Source organism: Artibeus jamaicensis, unplaced genomic scaffold, assembly GCF_021234435.1.
Source record: "Artibeus jamaicensis isolate MK-2021 breed Jamaican fruit bat unplaced genomic scaffold, CSHL_Jam_final contig_233, whole genome shotgun sequence".
Lineage (NCBI taxonomy): Eukaryota > Metazoa > Chordata > Mammalia > Chiroptera > Phyllostomidae > Artibeus > Artibeus jamaicensis.
The window spans coordinates 27773128-27797214 of NW_026521486.1; the positions used below are offsets into that span (position 1 = coordinate 27773128).

Genomic DNA, 24087 nt, shown 5'->3' on the forward strand with positions numbered 1-24087 from the left:
CTTACTTTTAAATAATGCCAGAGGAGGTACCTATACAGTTGTTATTAAAATTTAAAAAGCTCTTAGATGTTGTTTGCTGTCTTGGACCGCCATTGGGAACTCTGATTTTTACAGTCTACATGTTCAGATACTCCGAGCATAATCCACAGGACCCCCCCAGGTACAGGATCCGAGCACAGCAGGACAGCTTAGAAAGCGGCAAACTTGGCCCAGGGACAGCCAGCAACGCTGTTTCCGGCTGATCCTAACTCAGCAAAGAGAGACTTCACTGAAGAGCCTAGAGCGCCCCCTGGTGCCAATCAAGAAGGCGCTGGGCAAGTGTCACGTGTCGTACTGGTGCCGAACTCGCGCCTGCGCGCTACTGTCCTACACTCTTACCAGCGAGCCCCTCTTCCCACCGAGTCCTCATTTCCGGCGGACCCAACGTCATTGGTATCGTCAGTTCCTGCTGGTGGCGGTGTGGACGGTGGGGGTCCTGGCCGCCGGTTCTCTGCTTCTCCCCTTCCCCTACTTTCCTCCTTCCTCCCTCCCTCTCCCTCCTTCCGCGGCTGTCGGTCGCGGGTCGCAGGCTCCCCGACCCATCCCTAACCTTTTCCTGGCCTCGGTGTCTCGGGATTAGCCTCCTTTTCCCGTTTCCCGGGCCATCGCCAGTGTCAGGGCGGGGGCCTTGAGAAGCCGGAGGCACTGCATTTGAGAAGGAAAAGAACGAGGCAACCCCCGCTCCCCATCTCGCTCCCTGGGTTCGTTGCCGCCATGGCCATGAGGCAGACTCCGCTCACCTGCTCCGGCCACACGCGGCCTGTGGTTGATTTGGCCTTCAGTGGCATCACGCCTTATGGCTATTTCCTAATCAGCGCGTGCAAAGGTAAGCAGGGCCGCTGATCCGGGTGGCCAGAGGGCTAGGACTGGGCGGAGAGGGAGTGGAGCCAGCACTCCCCGGTGCCGAAGGGGTTGGGAGGACCCCAGTCTTGGAGATGGGGGCCAGAGGAGCAGTGTTTGGGATTCCGCCGCTGGGGCCAAGAGAAGCCTTTGTGATGCCTCTAACAAGGGTAAGGATTGTCTCCGGCTAAGACTTCTCATTTTACTTTTATTGCTATTTCTGGAGAAGCGGGACTGCTCACTTGTCAAGACGCCCGGCCCAGCAAACTGTCAATGTCTTTCAAAGGTTTGGGAATTGGAAAAACTAGGCCAGACTAAGTCTTAATTCCTTACCTTATTTTACAAAGGCTTGTCACCCCCATTACCTCATTGGGTATTCCTTTGTGGTATTAGCCCCGTATTTCAATTAGGCACTGAGATTTAGGTTAACAGGTTTGTCCAGAATGAGACTCAGTTCTAGAGTTTGATGAAGATCAGTATTCTTCCCACCGAGTTAAATAGATGCTGCCCAGAGAGCTCAGTTCTTCAGTTAATTAAGTTAGTTTATTTAGTTCACTTATATATACAGGATGTGGCAAAAGTAGGTTTACTTTTGTAAAAAAAAAAGTGTGTCAATTAGTTTATTATTGTATTATTGTTTGTTAATTGTTGTATTATTTTTCATACAAACATCTTGTAAATTACTTTTGCCCCCACCACGTTGATTTAATTTATTGATTTGGTTGATTTAATTTATTTCTGCACATTCCTTAGTGACCTCAGTGCATGAGAATAATAAGATAGAAGATGCAGTTTTCTTCTTGTTACTGAACCTGACCATTTTGTGTTTGAATCTAAGATTTCAAATAATCTGAACTTGTAAATCACATATCTTTTTAAATGTTTTTTAGACGGTAAACCTATGCTACGCCAGGGGGATACAGGAGACTGGATTGGAACTTTTTTGGGTCATAAGGGTGCTGTTTGGGGTGCAACGTTGAATAAGGATGCCACCAAAGCAGCTACAGCCGCTGCAGATTTCACAGCGTAAGTATAGCCAACATGGGTAGGTTTGGAGGTCTTTGTGGGTTGTATTCTGAAATAATCAAACTTCAGTCTCAGTTATTCATTAAATTCTGATTCAATACCACATAGACCACATGATGTTTATCTTACCAAAATTCTTCCCCGCGGTCTGTCCTGTCTGCTGCTTTCTCTTCAGTGGTTCTTAAAGTTTTCAGACTGAAGTGACTTACTCTGCATGTCGAAATCGGGACCCCGGAATTCACATTAACAAGCACTCCCGGTAGTGAGTGTTGGTGGTCCTGTCTAGAAAGGCTGCTCCACAGGTGCTTCCTGAGTGATAGATGCACTTCTGGGACTTTCTAGAGTGCTGATGACCCCAGATATTTCAGCTGAATCCCACTCTCAGTTTTCATTAACTGGCTTTAGACATATTAAAAACTCCCAAACTGAGTTACTCTTCCTTTTCAAAGTTTTTAAAGTTCTTTATTTTTCCCTAACATCTGATTTTCTTCATCTTACTGATTCTACCAGCAGAATGCCTCCCCACTACAGTGTTTCTTATGCCTCTGCTGCTGCCTTAGTTCAGATCCTTGCCACTAGCTGGCCTCCTTCCGTCTAGTCATCTTCCACAGTGCTGCCAGTTGTCTTCCTCAGAGCAAATTTCATCATATCACTTCTCTAGCTAGTAATCTTCCTGTCTTTCCTCTGCCGTTTCAATGGCTTGTGACCTTGCGTGTACAGTTGAATAACCCAAGGAACATTGAAAATATTCAGATGCATGTGTCCAAGAAATTCTGATTTGGTCTGAGCTGGAGTGTAAGCATCAGTATTTTTTTTCACCCTGAACATTGTTCTAGGTGATTCTGATGTGCTACCTTAGAAGCACTGGCCGAAAGGTTAAACTTCAGTTGCTGGCACTTTAAAATTTGGCCTCATCCTAGTTCATCAGCATCATCTGGCATTGCACACCGTATGCCCTACAGTCCAATTATATTATCTGTTACCAGAATACACCTTACCTGTTTTGATTTTTGGCTTTTGTATATGTTATTAGAGTGACTTAAAATAATTCACTTTCCCCTTTAGGGCATGTGTCATATTTTATACAATCCTGTTATCTCTACTTCCAAACTGTGACCTAGCAGACACTTAAATGTTTAAACTAATGAAGGCAGTGTCAAGAGCTGTTGTACATATTAATAGACTTTATTAGACTTCAGAGTCTGGAGAATAAAAGTACTGTTTGTTGTTTTTCTCCTCTCCAAGACAATTGCACACTGAAGAGCAAGTGTAAATGTGTTACTCCTTTGTTTTAAGCAAATTAACATACTAAGCTTATGAAAAATAAAGGCACATTGATTGTGGTAGTGAATGTGTGACTGTGCATTTGTTAAAATGCAGAGACTTCTGTACCACAGAGTGAATTTTACCGTATGTATTAGGTTGGCCAAAAAGTTTGTTTTTTTTTTCCGTAACGTGGCTCTAGTAAGCACTTAGTTGTCTTCAACTTCATTTGAAACAGTTCTGTATTGTGACAGCTGTCATTTTAGCATGCATCTAAAAAAACACCAAAATTAGTGAATTTTTGTGTGGCTATTTTAACATGGAAGACAGAAGAAAATACACAACATTTTTGCCTTATTTGCTTTACGATATCAAGAAAGGTAAAAACACAAGTGAAACACACACACACAGAGAATTTCTGCAGTGTATGGAGAAAGTGCTGCAACTGATTGAAAGTGTCAAAAGTGGTTTGTGAAGTTCTGTGCTGGAGACTTTTCCCTAGGCAATGCTCCACGGATGCTCCAAGGTTGGGTGGACCAGTTGAAGTGGACAGCATTCAAATCAAGACGTTAATTGAAAAGGTTAACTTAAAAAAAGAAGGCATTAATTGAGGCTAATCAGTTTTATACCATGTGGGAGATAGCCAACATACTCAAAATATCCAAATTAATAATGTTTTTGGTGAAAATGAAAACTGTGTCTTTTATGGAAGAAAACTAAACAGACCTTTTGGCCAACCCAATAAAATTTAAAAGTAAATTAAAATTTTTAAAGAAGGAGAGGGAACTACACTGCTTACAAGGGGTTAAATTTGAGATGCCGAGAGATTAGTGAGGAAAGTTATCATTTTTACCCTGAACTTGTCATTTTTTTCTGTCTTAAGTGAATATTGTCTTTATTCATAACCACAGTAAGGTTTCATGCTGTGCCCTGTTGTGATTGTATGTAATATTGATAAAATAAGGAACTGCTTGTTTATATATATAAGTCCTTTTAATGTCAACAACTTCAGGTCAGTGCTGCTTTAGATGTCAGCATGCAGGCTTATGATGGGACAGACTCCTTTGACTGTTAATGATGGGGTCAAAGTAGAAAGTAAAAGGGATGCTCAGACAAGGAAAACTCAGGGAGTGCTGGAGGATGAAAGTGTCTGTTTCCTCTCTTGTGCTCACACCATTTCCTGTGTTGAACTTCTGGCACTTCACAGCACTTAACTGGTCTATGTGTCACTGCTTCTTGAGGTCAAGGGCCATGTCTTATATTTTTTGTGCCCCTGTCTTATTTAGTACTTTGTGTTTGTTGAATAAATAACTTGAGGAAATTTTCTAAAGTAGAAGAATAAAGGATGCATGAACTATAGATCCCTTTGGTTTTGCTTCTGGAACACTGTCACTGGGAATGAGTGTCATTGATTTTATAACAGGCAGAAAATTAGGGTTAATAACTTTAGATTTTAAATACTTGATAAGTGGATTTTAAAAATGTTGTTACTGAAACTAGGTCTTGGTCTGGTGGTACTAAGTTAATATTTAGTAAAATGGAATTTTAAATGAAATATAGTTGTTATTGATACAGATATAACAAGATTTAGACACTTGACATTAGCACTAAAAGAGACAAGCGTTTGGAATTGCAGTTCTGGAAAGATCCATTTTTGTTAACTTTACATCTGTGTTACCTGGCCCCAACAGTGTTAATTACACAAGCAAAGTGCTTCATCACCTCCTGCTTGATGGTTTTGCTCTGGTAATTTTATATTTTAAAAAATTTTAAATTGATTTTTTTAGAGAGAGAGAGGAAAAGAGGGAGAGAAACATCCATTTGTTGTTCCACTTGCTTACGCATTCATTGTTTGATTCTTACATGTGCCCTGACCAGGGATCTAATCTGCAACGTTGGCATGTGGGGATGACATGGCAACTCACCCTACTGGCCAGGACTTGCTCTCCTCTTTAAGGGACCTGTGCAAAAGCTTGTTGGGAAGGGTGCCCATCTCTAAAACCTGTGGGTGCTCGGTGTGTTCATTTGGCCAAATTGTGATGCCAGTCCTCAGGAAAAGAAATAAAGGGCATTAAATAGAAGTTACTGTTCATGTGATAATTACTCTAAAATGCAGAGAGAAAGGCTTGAAAATGGCACTTTAAATACTTAACAGGATCTTGGAAAGAGTATTGAGGATTTTATCTTGCTACGAAAGGAACGGTTATCTTTGGTTAGGTCAGTTATAGAGCATTAATAACCAAATCATACATTTGAAGAGAGGTCTGTGGATAGATATTTGGCGTTTCTGTGCTGTCTGAACATTTCTAGTCTGTGTCTATATTAACAAATGGTATTAAAAGCATGGATGCTGGTTTAGACTCGAATTCTGTACTTAAATTCTGGCTCCATCATTTAAGAGCTCCATGACCTTGGGAACCTAATTTAACCTCTTTTTTTCTCAGTTTCATCTGTAAAAATGAAAATAGTAATAGTGCTTACCTTATATGTTGATTGTGAGTATTAAATAAATGTATGTCCCTATATTTAGAATAGTGCCTGGAATCTAATAGCAGTGTATTTCATGTGTAACAATAACTGCTGCTCTGTACCAGACCAAAATATATGTTATTTTGTAACTTATATGGCTGAAACCATGAAACCTTTTGTTTTCATGTAAAGAAGTTTGAGTAGATATAAATATCAAGAAGGAATGCTATTTTTCTCCCTCGGTTAAGGCTTTTAGGTGCCAGGATCCAGTGGGAAAGGTGTAAGCCTTCGCATTAGGCATGGCTGAGTTCATGTGCTGGCCGCACTTTGCATTCGATCACCGGATGCTCTGTAAACTTTGGTTTTTGTGTCCGTAAAATGGTTGTAGGATGAATGCTGTTATGGGGAGAATTACAGAGGTCTTCCTCCACTTACATCCCTGGAGTCTAGCAGTTTTCCTTACGTAGTAGGTGCTGCTCCGTAAACGGTAGCTGAGGCTTTCCCCTCATTTGTTTTGTGTCTGCCTATGAGGGTGGGAGTGTGTGCGCTCATTGCCTGTGCTCCCTCCCCTCTTGCAGCGATGGGCCTGGGCCTTGCTGTTACGGAACCCGGTCCAGTTCGAGGGTAGCTCCCTCAGCTTCCCTGATTAATCTTAGCTGGTATAAGTCATTCTTAGGAACTTCTTTTTTGCTCCTCATTCTTATGCTTCTCAGAAAATTCATTAATGTCATGCCGATTCAGAGGTGAATTTTACGCCTGTTTCTTGCGAAGAAAATACAATCAGCAGAGCTGAATTGTGGGTCAGTTTAGAATGTTATCTTGAGGGATGGGGCAGTCAAGTCAGGGCATGAGTACACTGTCCCTGAAACACCATCCTCTTTATGTATGTTTTTCAGTTTATACAGCTAGTGTTAACATTACTTGCCATGACCCTCTTAGCACCTCCACTTTCCTCCCATCAAAGTCACCAGGACAGAGTGCCAGACGTAAGAGAAGATTGCTGTGCTCTGTTCTGGAGAGTGTTACACTGTAGCTAACCACAGTGTGTGATCACCTTTTTTCCTTGTAAACGTCAGTGGAAAGATCTGCTTTTTCTCTGAATAATGTTCTCAGTAAATCAGGAGTGGTATTACGTCCTTTTTGATGACTTGGTCAGCATGTTAAGATAGGCCCTTTGTTCCCCCTAAAATCGTTTGTTTCGTTCAGGCTTTAAAGAAGCTAAGTAGCCCCTCTTTCGAGACATGTGCTAAGTCCATTCTCAGAATAGGAAAAATGTGGAACAGATAGCACTGATTATTGTGTGCAAGAGACTGGGGCTATAAGAGGTGTCTAGTTCGAGAAGAAGATGAGTGCTTCATGAGCTGTGCGTGAAATAAATGCTACATCAGCTGATGAAAGGGTGTTAGTGAAGACGCCTCATGGTCTGGATTTGCGTTCTGCAGCCAGCTAGTTAACCCAAGTTTATTGCCTGGAGATTTAAAAATGCATTAGGAAACAGGTTCTTCCAGTTTCTTTTGAGGACTCTTCTAAGTAATGTAAAAAGGCCAGAGTTAGTACAAGTGTTCAGAAAGAACATGCTTTGTCAGAGTGTCATCCTCAGCTGTAGTAGTGTTTCTGAACAGGAGGAAGAAGACCAGTTACTCTGCCCGCCCCCCCCCCCCCCGTAACACTGCTTTGCTCATGCCAGTACCGTCCCCTTCAAGAGTGAATGGACATGGTTTAAGCAGAATCATAAGATTTTAAGGAGATTTTGGAGATCATTGAATATACTTAAAAGTATCTCAAAGGATATTGCCCAAGAGTGTCTTTGAGACTTGGTATCATGTGAATAACTAGAAGTTTCAGGTGTATTTGTTATTTTCCTCTCTTTTGACACCTTTCATTCAACAGTTCGGAGTCCTAATCTTTGTGAAATCTTACCACTGATTTCCTTGTGATTAAGAGTAAACTTATGCTAAAAATAAAAGAAAAGCAAAATTAAACACATAATCTACTGTTCTAGCTGTGGAAGAAAAAGATGGGGATGGTTCCTGGAGGTCAGATAAAGGAAAGGTTTCGTTAAAATACAGCATTTGAAGTGAGTCCTGAGAAGGAGTAGAACTTTGGGTAGCTGAGAACAATTTCTCCAAAGACGCAGGAAGAAAACCCATGGCTTGTTTGAGGAGCGGTTTATAATCTGGCGTGGCCAGATTCAGAGAGGTAAAACAAAATGAGGTCGGGAAAGTAGGTCTGGGCCAGAACTGAATTGGAAATGGGAGAGATCGGAGCAGGTTTCCTTTGCAAAGAGAAATGAATTCTTGAGAATTTAGTATTCGTACTACTCGGAGTTGGCTTTATTTCTCTCAGAATAGGTATATTTAGCCACTCATGACCTAAATATGTAATAGGAAGATGTATATCATTAGTATTTATTACCCTTAGATGGTCCTTCGTGTGTTTTTACTGTCGTACGTGCTATTGACGCTTGTCTACAGTATCCTGTTTTGTTGTTGTTCCTGGTGTGCTTGCTCTTTAAGACTGTTGGCTTTCATGGTTTAGATTTTCCGGACTTTCTGGTGTAATTAGCAGCGTATTTTTTTCAGTGTTTAGAACTACATAGGTTTGTATTGTGGTTATGTTTATTCAGTGTGTTATGTAATGGATGTCTCTCTCCTCTGCTGAAGCCGCACTAAGGCAGGAACTTCCTTTGGACCCTTTTCTCCCGTTTGTGTCCTAGCACTAAGTCTAGAATGACAGACAATATGTACTTGATGCGTTTATCATATGTTTATTGAGTAAATGAAGAAAACATACCCCTTGCTTTCTTTTTGTTTAATTTTTCACTTATTCCTGGAAATGTCAATTATGAAATAGAAACCTTTATGGAGTATAGCCGCTTGCTCATAATAGTTCTCATACTCATATGCAAATTTTAAGCATTTGTATTTGGCGGGAACCCGTTACAGTATTTTGTAAAGTATTATTTAACCATTATCCCCTGGCATACAGACAAAATGTATGTTTATAGATACAACCACACATATTTTTGGTTGGGATGGGTCAGGGAAGCATGCAGTTGAGATTAAAAAGCTTCAGTATTAGCATTATATACTCAAAGGCTAATATATTGGGAGGAAGTTACCTGGACTAACATTTGAGAATTTGAGAGTCAACTTTGAAGAAGAGGTGGGAAATTTTGAACAACTTGTATCAGGGCCTTTTATTCTACTGTAAGTTCTTTTAAGGGTTTCTTTTTCTTTTTTCTTTTTTTTTTGCATATACATGAGAGTAGAGAAAACAATTGGAAAGGTGAAATTAAAAATTGGTTAAAATACTTTGCATTTTTGCTAAAATATGGTTGTAGGCTGAAATAAAAGTAAGGATGTATTAGTTCATGGATTGCATTTACTTACATTTATAGATCTTTTCTACTGTCAAAATTAGATTGGCTACATGGCTCTTACAGAGAAATTTCTTTTCCTTTAGACTTATTTAAATATTTTATCAAATGAACTCTTAACAGTGGAAGGGTTAAGAGTTCATTTGATGGGTTAAGAGAAATATGGAGATTTATAGTGCATTTATGAAATATTTCACAGATTTAAATTATTTGGTAATTCATCATCAAAACTACCATTATATTTATCTTAATTTTATTTTCCATTTTTAGCAAAGTGTGGGATGCTGTCTCAGGAGATGAATTGATGACCCTGGCTCATAAACACATTGTCAAGTCTGTAGATTTCACGCAGGTATCAGAAAATGGAATTTTTTAAAGGAGTTAAATTGTTGTTTGTGTATTTGGTTTGGGGGGTGAATTTTGCATGTATATTGGCTTATATTTAATTTGACTGTGGGTTAAGCCAGACATACTTACTTTTGCTTGGTTAATGATATATGAGGCTTTTAAAATACCCTGGAACTCTTGTATCAGTCCCCCATCAGTAGCAACAAACATTTAAAATGCCCAGTTAATCTTTCCCAACTACTTTCAGAAGGGAGAGGGTGAATGTGAGATGATGGAAGAACTACTACTCAGAAGGGAGGGGAGCAGGATCAGAGCAGAGTGAGCCAGTTTATTTGGTAGGTGGTAGAACATCTTTGGTCTAGGAAGTTTAAAGGGCTTTGGCATGATGACAGAGATAAATGTTCTATAGCGTCTTCTCAGAAGTAATTGTTATGTGTTGTATCTTTTTGTGCCGTGAGCTTTGTTTGGATTTTATTTGATGTTCAAGAAGTTTCAAAGAGATGTAAGCATTACAGTGGTTACTCTAGTAACATTTTACTTGTGTTTTCAGGATAGTAATTTGTTGTTAACTGGAGGACAGGATAAACTGTTACGCATATATGACTTGAACAAACCAGAAGCAGGTAAGCATAATTTATACGTGTTTATGGTTTTACGTTCTTTAAATTTAAATGATTTCTCCTAATCGTGTTTATGTGGGGGAAAAATTAAAATGTAATCTATTACTCAGTATTAATCACTGTTTACATCTTTAGTTTTTGGTTCATATACTTTCCATTTTTCTGTGCAGATATATTTCTTAATATTGACTTACTATAATATGGTTATATAACCTTATAGTTTAAAAATGTGTACTGATAAATTTTTCTGTGTTACCAAGTTTATTAAGTTTTTAAGGGTAAATGACAGTGTTACTACCTTCTGGTAAGAAAGAATTGTTACCTGTAGTAGGTGAGGAGGGTGAGGATTCTCTCTACATAATATTTAGATGTTTGAACCATGTGAATGTATTAGCTATTCAGAAGAATTTTTTACATCTGCAGTTAATAATTTTTATGTCTCCCTATGAATGAGTAAATTAACCAGTCTCTTATTATAGCCTATTTGGGCTGTTTACAGATTTTAAATGAAAGCAGTATTATCCTTATGGTTGTATTTATTTCCACAATTGTTTTTGCAGGGTAACTACACAGAAATAGAATTGCTGGGGTGAAAAAAGCTACGCTTGAAAGCCATTGCTAGATAATACCAGAGTTCCCTCTAGCAGAGTATAAAATACATCAATAGCTAACCTGTTCTAGCAAACACTGATAACTAATTTTATCTTTTCCAGTTTAGTAGAAAAAAATAATTTTTTTGAACTGCGAACTTTTAAAAATAATTTATGAGATTAGAATACTGTTGAATTCCATTGATCACTTCCATTAATCAACAGTATTTCTTGATTTGTGAACTTGTTACCTGTTCACGCCCTTTGTTCATTTATTGTTGTGATGTTCAGCTTGTTCTTACTGATTTTAAAGTTTCTTTATTGTATTCTAATTTGTCATTTGCTTTTAGATTTTGTTAATAAGGTTTATGATATACACTAAAAAATTTGGGTGGTGAAATCTTTTCATTTCCTTTCTGAATTCTGTTCTCTACAGAAGTTGTAAGATCCCTTTTCTTCCTTATCCCAGAGAGTCACCTTTGTTTTGTAGTATTTTAATGCCTTCCTGGTTGCATAATATAAATTTAAAAGCTGCCAATATATGATAAACAGAATTTTGTTGTATTTGTTATGTATTAGTTGGTATCTTAAATTTTGTATCATAAGCATTTATTGTTCATAAATCAACTTTGGAAGTTGGTAAGAATATTAAAGCTACTTTGGTAATTAAGCAGTTATTATCAAGACACCTTTTCTAAAAGCATTTTTTAGGTGAGAAAACAAACTAGATGATTCTAGAATATGAAAAGTTTTTATCTTTATTCTCTTTGATAACTTTAAGCCAAAAAAGATAGCAAAGTGTACCTATCTGACTCAGCAAGGTAATTAAGGGTTTATTGGGGGGGCACATTTTTATATCTATTACTTTTCTCAGAGCTGCTTTTTGAAAGGGATTCTTCCATTCTACTGGCAGTGGAAACAATAAATTAACTGAGCTTTTACTGTATGTCAGAGACCACGTTAGAAAGTTTAGATGTATATTCTCATTTGATGTTTAAACTCAAACTATGAGATATAGGAATTACTGTTATCCATTTTATTGTTGAAGGATTGCAGTCTTCAGAGGGTTGAGTAACTTGCCCAAAGTCAGTAGTGTTGAGTACCATTGCCTCCAGCATCTGTTTTTCCCAGAGATAACAATGAATGTTGTCTATTTAATCTTTCGAAGGGAAAGCTTCCAGCAGGAAAAGGTTCCTTTTTTCTTTTTCCTTTTTTTATGCTTTGCTCCCCATGTAGAAATTCAGGATGGGGCAAAAGTATAGAAAATAATAAGAATAGTTAATAAATAATACTATAAGAATAAATTTACATGTATTTCCAACTATAAACCTACTTTCCCCACCCTGTATTCTTGAGAATACTTCATTGCTTTTCATTACCCTTTTCTCCTTGTAGCCTCTGCACCTCACCCCCACCACCCCCACCACCCCCACTACCCCCACCACCCCCAGCCCTTTTTGTGTGTTACTACTAACAGTGGCTTGGATGAGGGTCCCAGTACTGGTGATAGTACTAGCATTAACTCAGGCTGTCTTGTTCCTTGGTCTATATTCTTATTAAATTATGCCATATTAGTTATCCTTTTATTTTATTGTGATACAGTAATGCTTTTGAAAGCAGAAAAATAGCCTGGAGGGAGTGGTGTATTTATTTTTGCTACATATAGTATCATAATTCTTGGGTTCTTTGTCATGCAGAAAATTTTTTATTCCAGTATAGAAAAATTGACTGTATTCTACGTAAACAGCAAGTTTGAACTGTGCTAGGCTTTATATAAAGTTGTAGTCTAATTTAAAAAGTATTTTTTTACATATTAAATTCTTCCAGTATTGCTCAGTTTTGGAGATCAAATATTAACAAGTATATTTTAATATTTTAAGAACCGAAGGAAATCAGCGGCCATACTTCTGGTATTAAAAAGGCTCTGTGGTGCAGTGAGGATAAACAGATTCTTTCAGCTGATGATAAAACTGTCCGGTGAGCAATTTTTCTTTGCTGTTTAAAGTCTGAAAAGTATTTGACCTTAGAGCTTATACTTTAATTACTTTTTATGACTGTTACATAGGAAGCATTGTCTCTGAACATTAAAACTTCAGCACATAGGCCACATTCTTCTGGAGGTATCCACTTACTATTATAAGCAGAGTAGAACTTACAAGACAATTAAAACCATGAACACCTTGTGGGCAGGTGCTCTTTACCTAGGTCAGGGACAGGCTGACTATAGGGAGTCCGTGAAATCCCTGAAATTCTATACATAATTTTATATTAAAAAAATGATGTATTTTTCTGTGGAAAGATACATAGCCAACATCAGAGTTACAAAAAGATAAGAACCAGCCCTTGCTGGTGTGGCTTAATGGACTGAGTGCCACCCTGCGTGCGAACCAAAGGGTTGCTGGTTCAATTCCCAGTCTAGGGCACATGCCTGGGTTGTGGGCCAAGTCAGCAATAGTGGGTGTATGAGAGGCAAAAGCATACTTTGTGGTTTTTCCCCTCTCTTTCTCCATCCCTTTCTTCCTATAAAAAATAAATACATAAAATCTTTTATAAAAACTGTAAGAACCATTATTTAGAGCACCACTGAAGTTATTTAGATTAGGGCATAAGTGTCTTAGATTTTGCATAGTTTTGCTGAATTCTTTCGGAAGTATATTTAAATACTATAGTTGACTTTACCAATAAGCTAATGATGATTTGACCTTGTATAGGAACCCAGAACTGTGTATCATCTGTAATTTATAAGTTGGAATGGAGATTGTTTTACACTTGTGATTACTGGTTAATCTGCAGGTGTGATTGGGAGTCAAGCTTTTTAAATTGAGTAAATGCCACCTTATTTTCTCCTTTTTTGCAGCCTTTGGGATCACGCTACAATGACAGAAGTGAAGTCTCTAAATTTTAATATGTCTGTTAGCAGTATGGAATATATTCCCGAGGGAGAGATTTTGGTCATAACCTATGGACGATCTATTGCTTTTCATAGTGCAGTAAGGTATGTCCAAGAAATACCTTCACTTTCTCTTTTGGTAAGAAAGGACGACCTAGAATATTTAAAAACTAGAAGGCATGTATGAAAAGTTATTAAACTCTTTAAAAGGCAAATTTTGGCCTGTACTGTGTAACTGTGGCACACAAACTAATTTGTGAGACTCTGCGGCACACCGAAAAGGTATTTTTTGCTGATCTGAGAAAAACAGGTATATAGTTTTGATTTATTCACATTGAAGGTCTGTTGTTGTGTTGGCTGTTATTTTTTATTTGATAATCTAAGGGAAAAGAGGTCAGGTCCCCTGCTACAATGATCCAGTATTACACATTTTTAAAATTCTTCTGGCACACCAGTTGAAAATTACTGCTATGTAACATGGAGATAAATGTTTCCACACCATTAATAATGTGTTTATAAAGAATTTAGTGTACTTAGTCAGAGAAATGAATCAAATTAATTTTCAGATACTTAAAACACTTATTGATAAAATTTAACTTTAAAATTTTATTTTTCTTTAAAGAATCACTGGACTGGTGCCATAATTTATGTTTATTACTACATAAAACTGCTGTGATCTTGATTCTCCTATTATTACTTTAAAATTTTGGAGAAATAGTTTTTTTCCCTATTCCAAGTATGTGTAGACCTAATGATTTTTTTTAACAGACATAAGTCTTGTGACTCTAAATATAGTAAATGTTCTTGTTGAAAATTTGGAAAATACAATTTAATAAAGTTCACCCACAGTGCTACAACCATAGGTTCCAGAATATTAATAGTAGCTTTATTTTCTTTGCTACATAAGTATGTTTATTTGTGGGTCTCCCACCCCCACTCTGGATCCTGGAACCCTAACAGGTATATTTTTTATTTTAAAATATTCTTAGCCATTCAAAAGTCCAGGAAAACATTTTACTAGGCATGCCTCATTGTAGGTTGCGCTGGATTATGTGTCAGTTTCCCTCTTACAACAGTGTCCTGAGGGTTAGGGTGCACCTGTGATTCCCTGTAAAAGAATTCAGTAGCGGACAGAGGATAGGAATATTCAATTGCACGGCTCTGTTAACTGCTCACTCCTGGCTCTGGCCACCTGCAGTCCTGCTGTGGACTGTTGCCTTAAGTTGTATTTTGGTGGCAGGGGTTTGCTGGTCTATTGAATATTCTAACATTTGAGCTGGAAAGTTCTATTCAATGATCCCACATCAGTCATGGCTAATTTTACTTTTCCTGCCTTGTAGTGTGTGGTGATGGGAATAGGATGGTGGAGGCATTTGGGAGCTGGAATGCACTGATATTTTGTATTGGAGGATTTCATGATTTTTAGGGTTGGACAAGAGCCAGTGTCCAAAACTCACTGATATTTGGGTGAAGCTGTTACGGATTAATTTTTTTTATTAGAGAGCTCCAGTCTCAAATTTAGTTTTTCTCCTATTGCCTGATAGTGAAAAGTGAGCCAGTTTTAGCAATTTATATTTAATGGGATTGAAGGTTTATCCTGAAGCAGAAGCTTTATAAATTTTCGGCAATTGAGAATATTGTATAAATAATTCTTTAATATCATTGCCCTGTAAAAACATTTTTTGTTTACAAAGATAATGTATGTTTGTCATGGAAAGGTAACATTACAGAATTAAAATTTTTTCAAAACAGAAAAATCCCAATATATTAATACTGCTTTAATGAGCCAGTACAGACATTTGCAGGAAGGCATCCTCTGCTGAAATGCCTTTGTATTCAGGAGTGAGTTCCACCTGGGTGTAGAATCCTTTAGAACTTGTTTTGCTAGTATTATTGAGGGTTTTTTTTTGTTTGTTTTTTAACATTGCTGCATTTGACTAGATGAATATTTCAGAATGTAGGACCAGTTAAATGTAACTAATTATTTCCTTGTATTATTTATGTAAGACTACAAATTTGAGTATTTATATGAATTTTTTCTAGTTTGGATCCAATTAAATCCTTTGAAGCTCCTGCAACCATCAATTCTGCATCTCTTCATCCTGAGAAAGAATTTCTTGTTGCAGGTGGTGAAGATTTTAAACTTTATAAATATGATTATAATAGTGGAGAAGAATTAGGTGAGTTGTCCTCTTTATTCTCCCTTAAAATGATATAGTTACCTTTATCAAATGTTAGGTTTTAGTAATTAGCACTCCAGCAAATTTTTCAGCTAACTACAAGTTCACAGCTGCCAAGTGATGAAAAGTAAAGGATTTTTATCCATTTAGGTAGAAATGTATACAGAACTTAAAGTATGCTGAACTTTATTTACCTTTTCCTTTGAACTAAAGTTCATTTGTATTCTGACATTCTGTACAATAGTGCAGTGTATTTATGGGGGGAGGCAAGGTTATGCCAAAGTCATATTAAATAGGTACAAAGAGATCTGTTCTGAAGTATAGTGCATGTATGTAGCCCCATGTACCTAATCCTCCCCCCCCTTTGCCAACATAGGAATCCCTAAGATTCTCTAGTGAATTGGGGTATGGAAGTATCTGTAACTATTACAGGGATACCGTGGGGTAATTGGGGGGAGGTTGAGTTTTTGGTTTGTTTTTATTTTATTTTTATTCTTTTTAAGAGTCTTGACTTTTGCTTCCATTTTCATGATAATAGTCCTCAATAAAGGAAAGGAGAGGGTATGTAAGATTAATTTGCAGTTAATGATCATTGTAACTTTACATTTATTTGATGGGCTAGGTATGCCTCTCAATATTTACTTTAGTTCCCAAATAGCTTTTGCTTTTTGAACTAACGTGTTTAGCTTTTATGTTGTGGGTTTTTTTGTTTGTTTTGTTGTTATTTTTTTGTCTGTAAGCTGGCGCTTTGTTTCCAGCTATCCTGCTTGGCTACCCAATGAACTAAGCTTGTTAGAATGATATAGACAGAACAAAAGACAATTTTTAAAACTATTTTATTTATTTTTATATTTTATTGCTTATGCTATTGCAGTTGTCCTGATTTTTCCCCATGCCACCTTTCCACTCGGTATCCTCCATCACCACCACCACCATCACCACCATCACCACCATCAGTAGCTCAGCTAATCCCTCCACCATTGTTCATGTCCATGGTCATATATGTAAGATCTCTGGCTACTCCATTTCCTGTACTTTACATCCCCATGACTACTCTCTAACTACTTAATCCCCTCACCTCTCACATGTTCCCCCACACCCTCCTCCTACTTGGCAACCAACAGAATGCTCTCCATATTTATAATTCTGTCTCTGTTCTTGTTTGCTTAGTTTGTTTTCTAGATTCAATTGTTGATAGATTTGTATTTGCCATTTATTATTCATAGTTTTGATCATGTTTTATTAAATAGTCCCTTTAGCATTTTAATGTACTAAGTGCTTAGTGACAATGAACTTTTTTAGTCTTTTTCTTGTATGGGAAACTCTTTATCTGCCCTTTGATTCTAAATGATGGCTTTGCTGGGTAGAGCAGTCTTGGCTGTAGGTCCTTGCTTTTCATGACTTTGAATATTTCTTGCCAGTCCCTTTTTTCATGCAAAGTTTCTTTAGAGAAATCAGCTGACAGTCCTACGGGAACTCCCCTGTAGGTAACTAACTACTTTTCTCTTGCTTTTAAGATTTACTCTTTACCTTTAACCTTTGGCATTTTAACTATGATGTGTCTTGAAGTGGGCCTCTTTGCACCCATCTTGTTTGGGACTCTGCAGTTCCAGGACTTGCATGTCTATTTTCTTCACCAAATTAGAGAGGTTTTCTTTCATTATTTTTTCAAATAGACTTCCAGTTTCTTGCTCTTTCTCCTTTTGGCATCCCTATGATGCAAATATTGGACCTGTTGAAGTTGTTTCAGGGCCCGCTTATACTATTCTCATTTTTTTTGGAGATTCTTTTTTCTTGTTGTTCTGTTGGTTGTTTTTTGCTTCCTTATGTTCCAAATCACTGATTTAATTTTCAGCTTAATGCACTCTACTGCTGTTTCCCTGTAAATTGTTGTTTATTTCAATTAGTGTATCCTTTATTTCTGACTGGATCTTTTTTATACTGCTGAGGTTCCCACTAAGTTCCTTGATCATCCTTATAACCAGTGTTTTGAACTCTGCATCTGATAGATTGCTTATCTCCATTTCATTTAGCTCTTTTTCTGGAGTTTTGGTTTGTTCTTTCATTTGGGCCACGTTTCTTTGTCCCCTGGCTTTGGCAGCCTCCCCGTGCTTACTTTCATGTATTAGATAGAGTTGCTTTGACTCCATGTCTTGGTAGTGTGGCCTAATGTAGTAGGTGTCCAGTGGGGTTCAGTAGCACGGTTTTCCTTATCAACCTACCTGGATATTTGAGGTGCCCCCTTTGTGTGGGCTGAGGACACCCTCCTCTTGTAGGTGAGCCTTGGTTGCTCTTGGCAGATCAATGGGAAGGATATACACAGGCCAGTTAGCCACAAGGATTGGCTGTGACCACTGACCACCAACCTCTGCTCACTGTGGAGGCTCAGCTGTGCAGGAGCAGGGTGGTGGTGTTCTCACATGATCTGTAGCTGTCCATTGGGTGAGTTGGCCCTGGGGTTTCCAGCGTGGTGTAGACCAAGGTCACCTTCCACCTGTGTTTTGCCCCGAGTACCCTGCCTGAGCTGTAAAGCAAACTGAGGTGGCTGCTACTTGTGCTGGGCTGGGAGATTCCCATGCGAAGCCAAGCTGTGAATCTAGGCTGGCTGCTGCTAATGCAGAGCCTGGAGCTCACTGAGGCCAGCTGCTGCATGTTTGAGGGGATTTAGGAAGTTACGTAACAGGAGCCAAGACCAGTCATTCATATGGAAAACTAGCTTTTCCATATGGATGGTCCCATAGACTGGGTGAGGTGGAATTTCTAGGGTTCTCCAAGGCTGGTCAAACAGTGTTAGCCAGGTTGATGGAGTCTCAGATATGGCACCAGCCTGCTGGCTCTGTGGGATGGTGGTTTAGAAAGGGGACAATGGCCTCAGCTTGCCTTGATACCAGACACTTCAGTTTCTCCCTCTGTGCCACTGGTGCCTTTGAAGCTGCTCCCCAGATGCTGAAGCTCAGAGGGAGTGAGTCTGAGTAGGTGAGTTCATTTGGGTTCTTTAAGAGGAAATGCTTAGAGCTCCAGCAGTTATTTCCACAGACTCAATCCCCACTGTTTTTTGCTGCCAGAAGTTGTGGGGACTTACACCATCATGGCACTGGTACCCTGGACTAGGGGTCTGGTATGAGGCTATGACTCCTCGCTCCTGATAAAGCCCTTCTGAATTTTTATCCACAACACATGGGTGAGGGACCAGCCCATTCTGCATCTGCTCCCCTCCTACCAGTCTGGTTGGATGTGGTTTCTTCAATTTTGTAGCTGTCAGACTGACATTCAGCTTGATTTCCGACAGTTCTGAGTGACGCTTGTTCTACATTTCAGTTGTAATTTTGTTGTGGTTGTGCAAAGAGGTGAGTCATGTCTGCCTACACTGCCATCAAGACCAGAAGTGAGACAGTTTTATTGTTTTTTTTCTTTGAGAAGGCTGATAGATTTGGGTTGGATTAATGGAACCTTGGCAAATGGGCCATATAGAATCTATTTTCATTGCTTATGGTTCTTCTTTTATTACTCGAATATAAATGACCTTTAAGTAAGAGGTTTTTGAAAAAGAGGAGTAAATTATTTGCCTGATATCTTAGGTCACAGTTAGTGAATACCAGACCTTGGGCCTAGCAGTCTCATTCCAAAACCTCTTATTCTTTCTACTTGCATAATTTTTACTTATGATATAAACACTCTCATGATATTCTCTGGTAGGACAGGGAGGGGGAAGGTGGTGCTTGAGAGACTTTGAGGAATAGACTCAGAAACACGCACATTGGTCCAGTAAAAAGCTTTGAAACCTAATGTGATGAGGCATTAGAAAGTAAAGTGGAAAAGTGTGTAAACAAGGATGTGACTTAAATAGGCCATGACCACTACTAATATGTACATTTTCTCATTACATGTCATAGATGAAAATACGTAAGGATCATTATTGACCTTGTATCTCAATGTTCTGTGACAGAATGACTAGTGGACTTAAGGTCTGGTAGGAAAATTAAGAGACAAAGTGTGTAAAAGAGCTCCATCTAGTGGCTTTCTATCGTCATAATGAAGAATTAGTTCCCTGGTAAATAGGCAGTGAGTTTAGGATATGGAAATGGGGTTCGAGCTGATAGGCTTTAGATTTACTTTCTGTGGAATTTAGGGAGGTTATCATATACTCCCTTCCTCCATCCTTATTGACACAGGAAGTGTCAGGGCTTTTTTGTTTGTGTTTTGTTTTTAGAAAGAGAGACAATCCGACACTAGAATGTATGCTAGAATTGCATAATCTTACTGATAAATGGTAGACACGATGGTAATGAGAATCGTTTTATTTTAATTAGGTATAATTCAATAATATAGACAGCATTTTCTTTAGTGTATCAGTACCTAACCTGTTTATTAAATTGTCTAATAGCCCTTCTCCTCTTTTAGAATCCTACAAAGGACACTTTGGTCCCATTCACTGTGTGAGGTTTAGTCCCGATGGAGAGCTGTATGCCAGTGGTTCTGAAGATGGGACTTTGAGACTGTGGCAGACCGTGGTAGGAAAAACATACGGCCTCTGGAAATGTGTGCTTCCTGGTAAGTGCGTTTGTTCAGAGTTACTGAATTCAACTCTATATAATTTTGTGTCGTTTTTTATCATTAATTTTATTTCAGTGTTTCTGTCTCAGAGATTTAAAATTACGTAACATGGTTCACACAAAGAGAATCCTGTGATTATAAATTGGCTACTGTGTCCTTTTGTCTGTTCTTTTGTTTAAATTTTGTGTATAATTATTCTATTTCTGTATTTTTACATTGGGTGATTTGGCGAATGGAATTGACCTAATTCAAAATTTGTTAGAGTGCAATATGAATAATTTATAAGTAAATATATTTAATCTCTGATGGCATTACTTCCTGGTCCTTACTAACAAGTTAGACATGTTTTTAATAAAAGTAGTTAGGCATTGGTCCCAATGTAGTTGTACGAACCTAAAAGCAGTTTTTAAGGAAAGACGTACTATTATAATTACTAAAAAAGGAGTTGTTCCTCCTATTACATTTTGTATCTCATTGCTTGGGATAGTCCTGGCTTACTCTTCTTGTTTATAAAATACTTCTGTTACTGGTAATATTGTAATGCACATATCATTGCTTGTCTTTTCATAGAAGAAGATAGTGGTGAGCTGGCAAAGCCAAAGATCAGTTTTCCAGAGACGACGGAAGAGGAGCTAGGTAAATACTAACGAGTTAACTTTTGTAGACTCCTAGGGGACTTCAAATTGAAGTGTTATGCGAGTTTTACTTACTGACAGAGGAAACTTATTAATGTGAATATACCTAAATAGTGGAAAATTTAACTGTGTATCTATATATACACATTTACATGACAAATATTTAAGTATCTGCTGCATAGTATTAGGCACAAGGATGCGGTATGGACGACTGATGTGCGGTCATTCTTACTGAACTTAGAGTCCAACGTATGAGTCAGATGCTGAAATAAATAAGCCAGTTGTTACAGTTGTGAGGGTTATTTAACATTGGTTAAGCACTTATTATATACTAAGGGTTCTTTCCCATTATGAATTGGATGTGCCATGATTATATCATATTGTTTAGGTTCTAATAAAGGAGGAGTTGGATCTTTCAAAGATGGGACGGAGTCATTGGAGATTTAGCCAAGAAGGGGCCCCTGGGAGGTTCAGTTAGGGTGTAAAAGAGTAGTGGGTAGAACACACGAGTTCTTCGCTGCCTTCTCGGTGGTGTCAGTCCAGTCATTACTGGCACGTGCACTTACCCGCTTTCACTTTCTTACACCAGAACACTAAAAAAAGGAACCCCCAAGCCTTTCTTATTCCTTTATTACGCAGAAATGTAGATTTCCTTCTTTCCTAAATTCACTAATGTGAATTTTTTGTTTTGTTTTGTAATTGTAGAAGAAATTGCTTCAGAGAATTCAGATTCGATCTATAGCTCAACTCCTGAAGTGAAGGCCTGAGTATCATGTATATGCCACAAGTAGTATACATTTACAGACTAAAACAAGCAAGCAGAGAAAAGCATCGGCCTTCTAGAGTGGTCTCTGCTTAAGACAAACATGGAGCACTGAATACTGAGGAACGTGGACTAGCTCCGGTGCAGGAAGTAACTTGGTGTTACCTGTAAGTGAAATGCAGAGTATCCGATGAAGGCAGGTGGAGTTACGCTCTGGTGGTGTGATGGCCTGTTGTCTTCGTCATGAATATGTGCAAGCCAATGTTCAGTTTCTCTTACTACAGTTAGATTCTTGTAGCTGTTTATGTTATTACGGTGAAGAAATATATTGGCCTATTTTTCTGACTTTTCCCTTAAAACAGGAAGTCTTTTTTTTGCTCATTATAAAGAAGAGGGAATACATGATAAAGTAACTAGTTTGATCTCTTGTTCATTGTACACTGCTTCTGAATATCTAATTGTTTTTGTTGCCTAAATAAAATGCCTCTAAAACAAAACAGTGTTTCTTGGGGAAATTAATAAATTTGAGTTTTGTAAATGGAAATCACCTACATCGTAACTGTATCAAAACAATCTGATTAAAGAATCTGTAGTAAACATTGTTTCCAAATTTTGAAATTCTGTTGTACTGAATTATTGGACTTTGCTTGGGCTGCATTTACTGCCTCCTTATATGGGATAGAAGTGCTTGCTTTGCCTTAAACTTTCAGAATAATAACTTACTTAAATGCTACATGCCCTATAAGGAAAAAAATTCAGAATTAGCAGAAAGATAGCAGAAAAATTACTCACAATGCACCATCCCGAAAATCTATTAAAATTCAGTGAACATGATTGCACATAGTGCCTCGCTGTGTGTATATAGGCATGGATAGCAAATTTTATAAAAGTTGGGTAACAGTAGACCTGCAGTGTTTATTTTCCTGTACCCTTGAAGTTCAGGTTGCATTCAAAAAGCTTTTTTATCAGCCTAACAATAACATGGATCAACTGAGTTTAGACTTACATTTATTTATTAAAATATGGAGTGGGTATTGATACCAGTGCTTTGGAAATACTTTGAAACAATGAGTAACATCTCTGCCAAATGTTTTTTCTCTCCCATTCATGTGAATGACCCTTGATCACTTTCTTTTAAAAGAAATAACCAACAAGCATGTAAGTTTCTGAGGATTTGCGGTAACCAGCTGCAGAGAGCACTGCAGGCTGTGGCCCCCTTAGAGTGCGAAGAGCTGTTTGGCGGAGGGGAAGCCTGGCCCTCTGCTCTGCAGAAGCGCTGCTGCCCCTGTGCCAAGGGTTGCCAGACTCCAGTCGTAGAGTCTTACTCATCCTAAATAAAGTCGAGGTTTATATGCAGCCGATTAGTCATGAGATTGCTTGGCATATATGAAATTTATGACCCAAGGGGCTACTTAGATTTCATAAAACTACACAGGTACATGCCGGCACGATCACTGGGTGGCATGTGGCTTAGAATCTGTAGAAGTTGTTTTAACTTTGTAAGTTGAAGGGTTTCAGGCCATGGAGATCTGGCATAATGTGCCTTATGCTTGCGTGACAGGAATGTTCGTGTTGGTCAGATCTCTGGTCAGTGTGCGGGATGCACTGTGAAGTTCCTGTGCTTCCAGCACAGTCCAAGGTACTGGTTTCCCCAGTTAAGTCATTCTAGGTTTCAGCTTCTGCTAGATTACTAGAATTTCTTACAATTATTTGCTACTTTTAACAACAGAAGATACGTTTTTAGGGATTTTACTAGTTTAATTCTACAGGGTAACCTTGTTTTTCTTTATACCCACGTGTATACTGAGTGTACAGATACCAAGCAGGATGTGGGAAGAACTAGTGTTGGCTATCTTTTGTGTATTGGTTTTCTGTTGCTGCTGTTACAGATTAGTACAGATCTGTCGCTCAAAACAAACACAAGTTCAGCCCTAGTCAGTTTTGCTCGGTTGGAGGATCATCCTGCAAACCAAAAGGTTACAGGTTCAATTCCTGGTCAGGGCACTGTGCCTGGTTTTGGGTTCAGTCCTGGGCAGGGCTCATGCAGGAGGCAACAGATTGATGTTTCTGTCATTGATGATTCCCTTCCTCTTTTCCTCTCTCTCTAGAACCAATAAAAGAAAGAAAAATTTTAAAAGCCGCATGAATTCATCTTAGACTTAAGGAGGTCGGAAGTGTGAAATGAGTCTCACTGGGCTAAAATTCAGGTGCTGGCAGGGTTATGTTCTTCTGGAGACCTTAGGAGAGAATCTGTTTCCTTCCTTTTCCAGCTTCTAGAGGCCACTAGCATTAGCTGGTGGCCCGATTTCCTTCGCCTTCAAAGCCAACAACATAGCGTCTTCATATCTCTGACTCTCCTACCCTCTTTCACGTAATGGTATTTGTGATTACACTGGACGCATCTGGATAATACCCTCAGGTCAAGGTCCTGGATTTAATCAAGTCTGCAGAGTTCCTCTTGCTATATAAGGTAACATTCACAGGTTTCATG

At 38.4% G+C, this 24087-nt stretch overlaps 1 protein-coding gene across 2 annotated transcripts; it reads left to right on the forward strand.

The window, feature by feature from the left end:
* The first annotated feature begins 409 nt into the window (after nucleotides 1-409).
* On the forward strand, nucleotides 410-22195 carry STRAP (serine/threonine kinase receptor associated protein). 2 transcript variants are annotated; one of them, XM_053662041.1, is made up of 10 exons: nucleotides 410-865; nucleotides 1770-1905; nucleotides 9287-9368; nucleotides 9915-9987; nucleotides 12455-12551; nucleotides 13432-13569; nucleotides 15508-15644; nucleotides 20046-20195; nucleotides 20772-20834; nucleotides 21539-22195. In XM_053662041.1, the coding sequence occupies exons 1-10, from the start codon at nucleotides 754-756 to the stop codon at nucleotides 21598-21600; spliced, it is 1050 nt and encodes a 349-aa protein (XP_053518016.1). In that variant the 5' UTR covers nucleotides 410-753; the 3' UTR covers nucleotides 21601-22195. The 2 variants fall into 2 exon arrangements, with proteins under 2 accessions (XP_053518016.1, XP_036992520.1); XM_037136625.2 differs by having other exon boundaries at nucleotides 411-865; nucleotides 20769-20834.
* Nucleotides 22196-24087: the final 1892 nt, after the last annotated feature.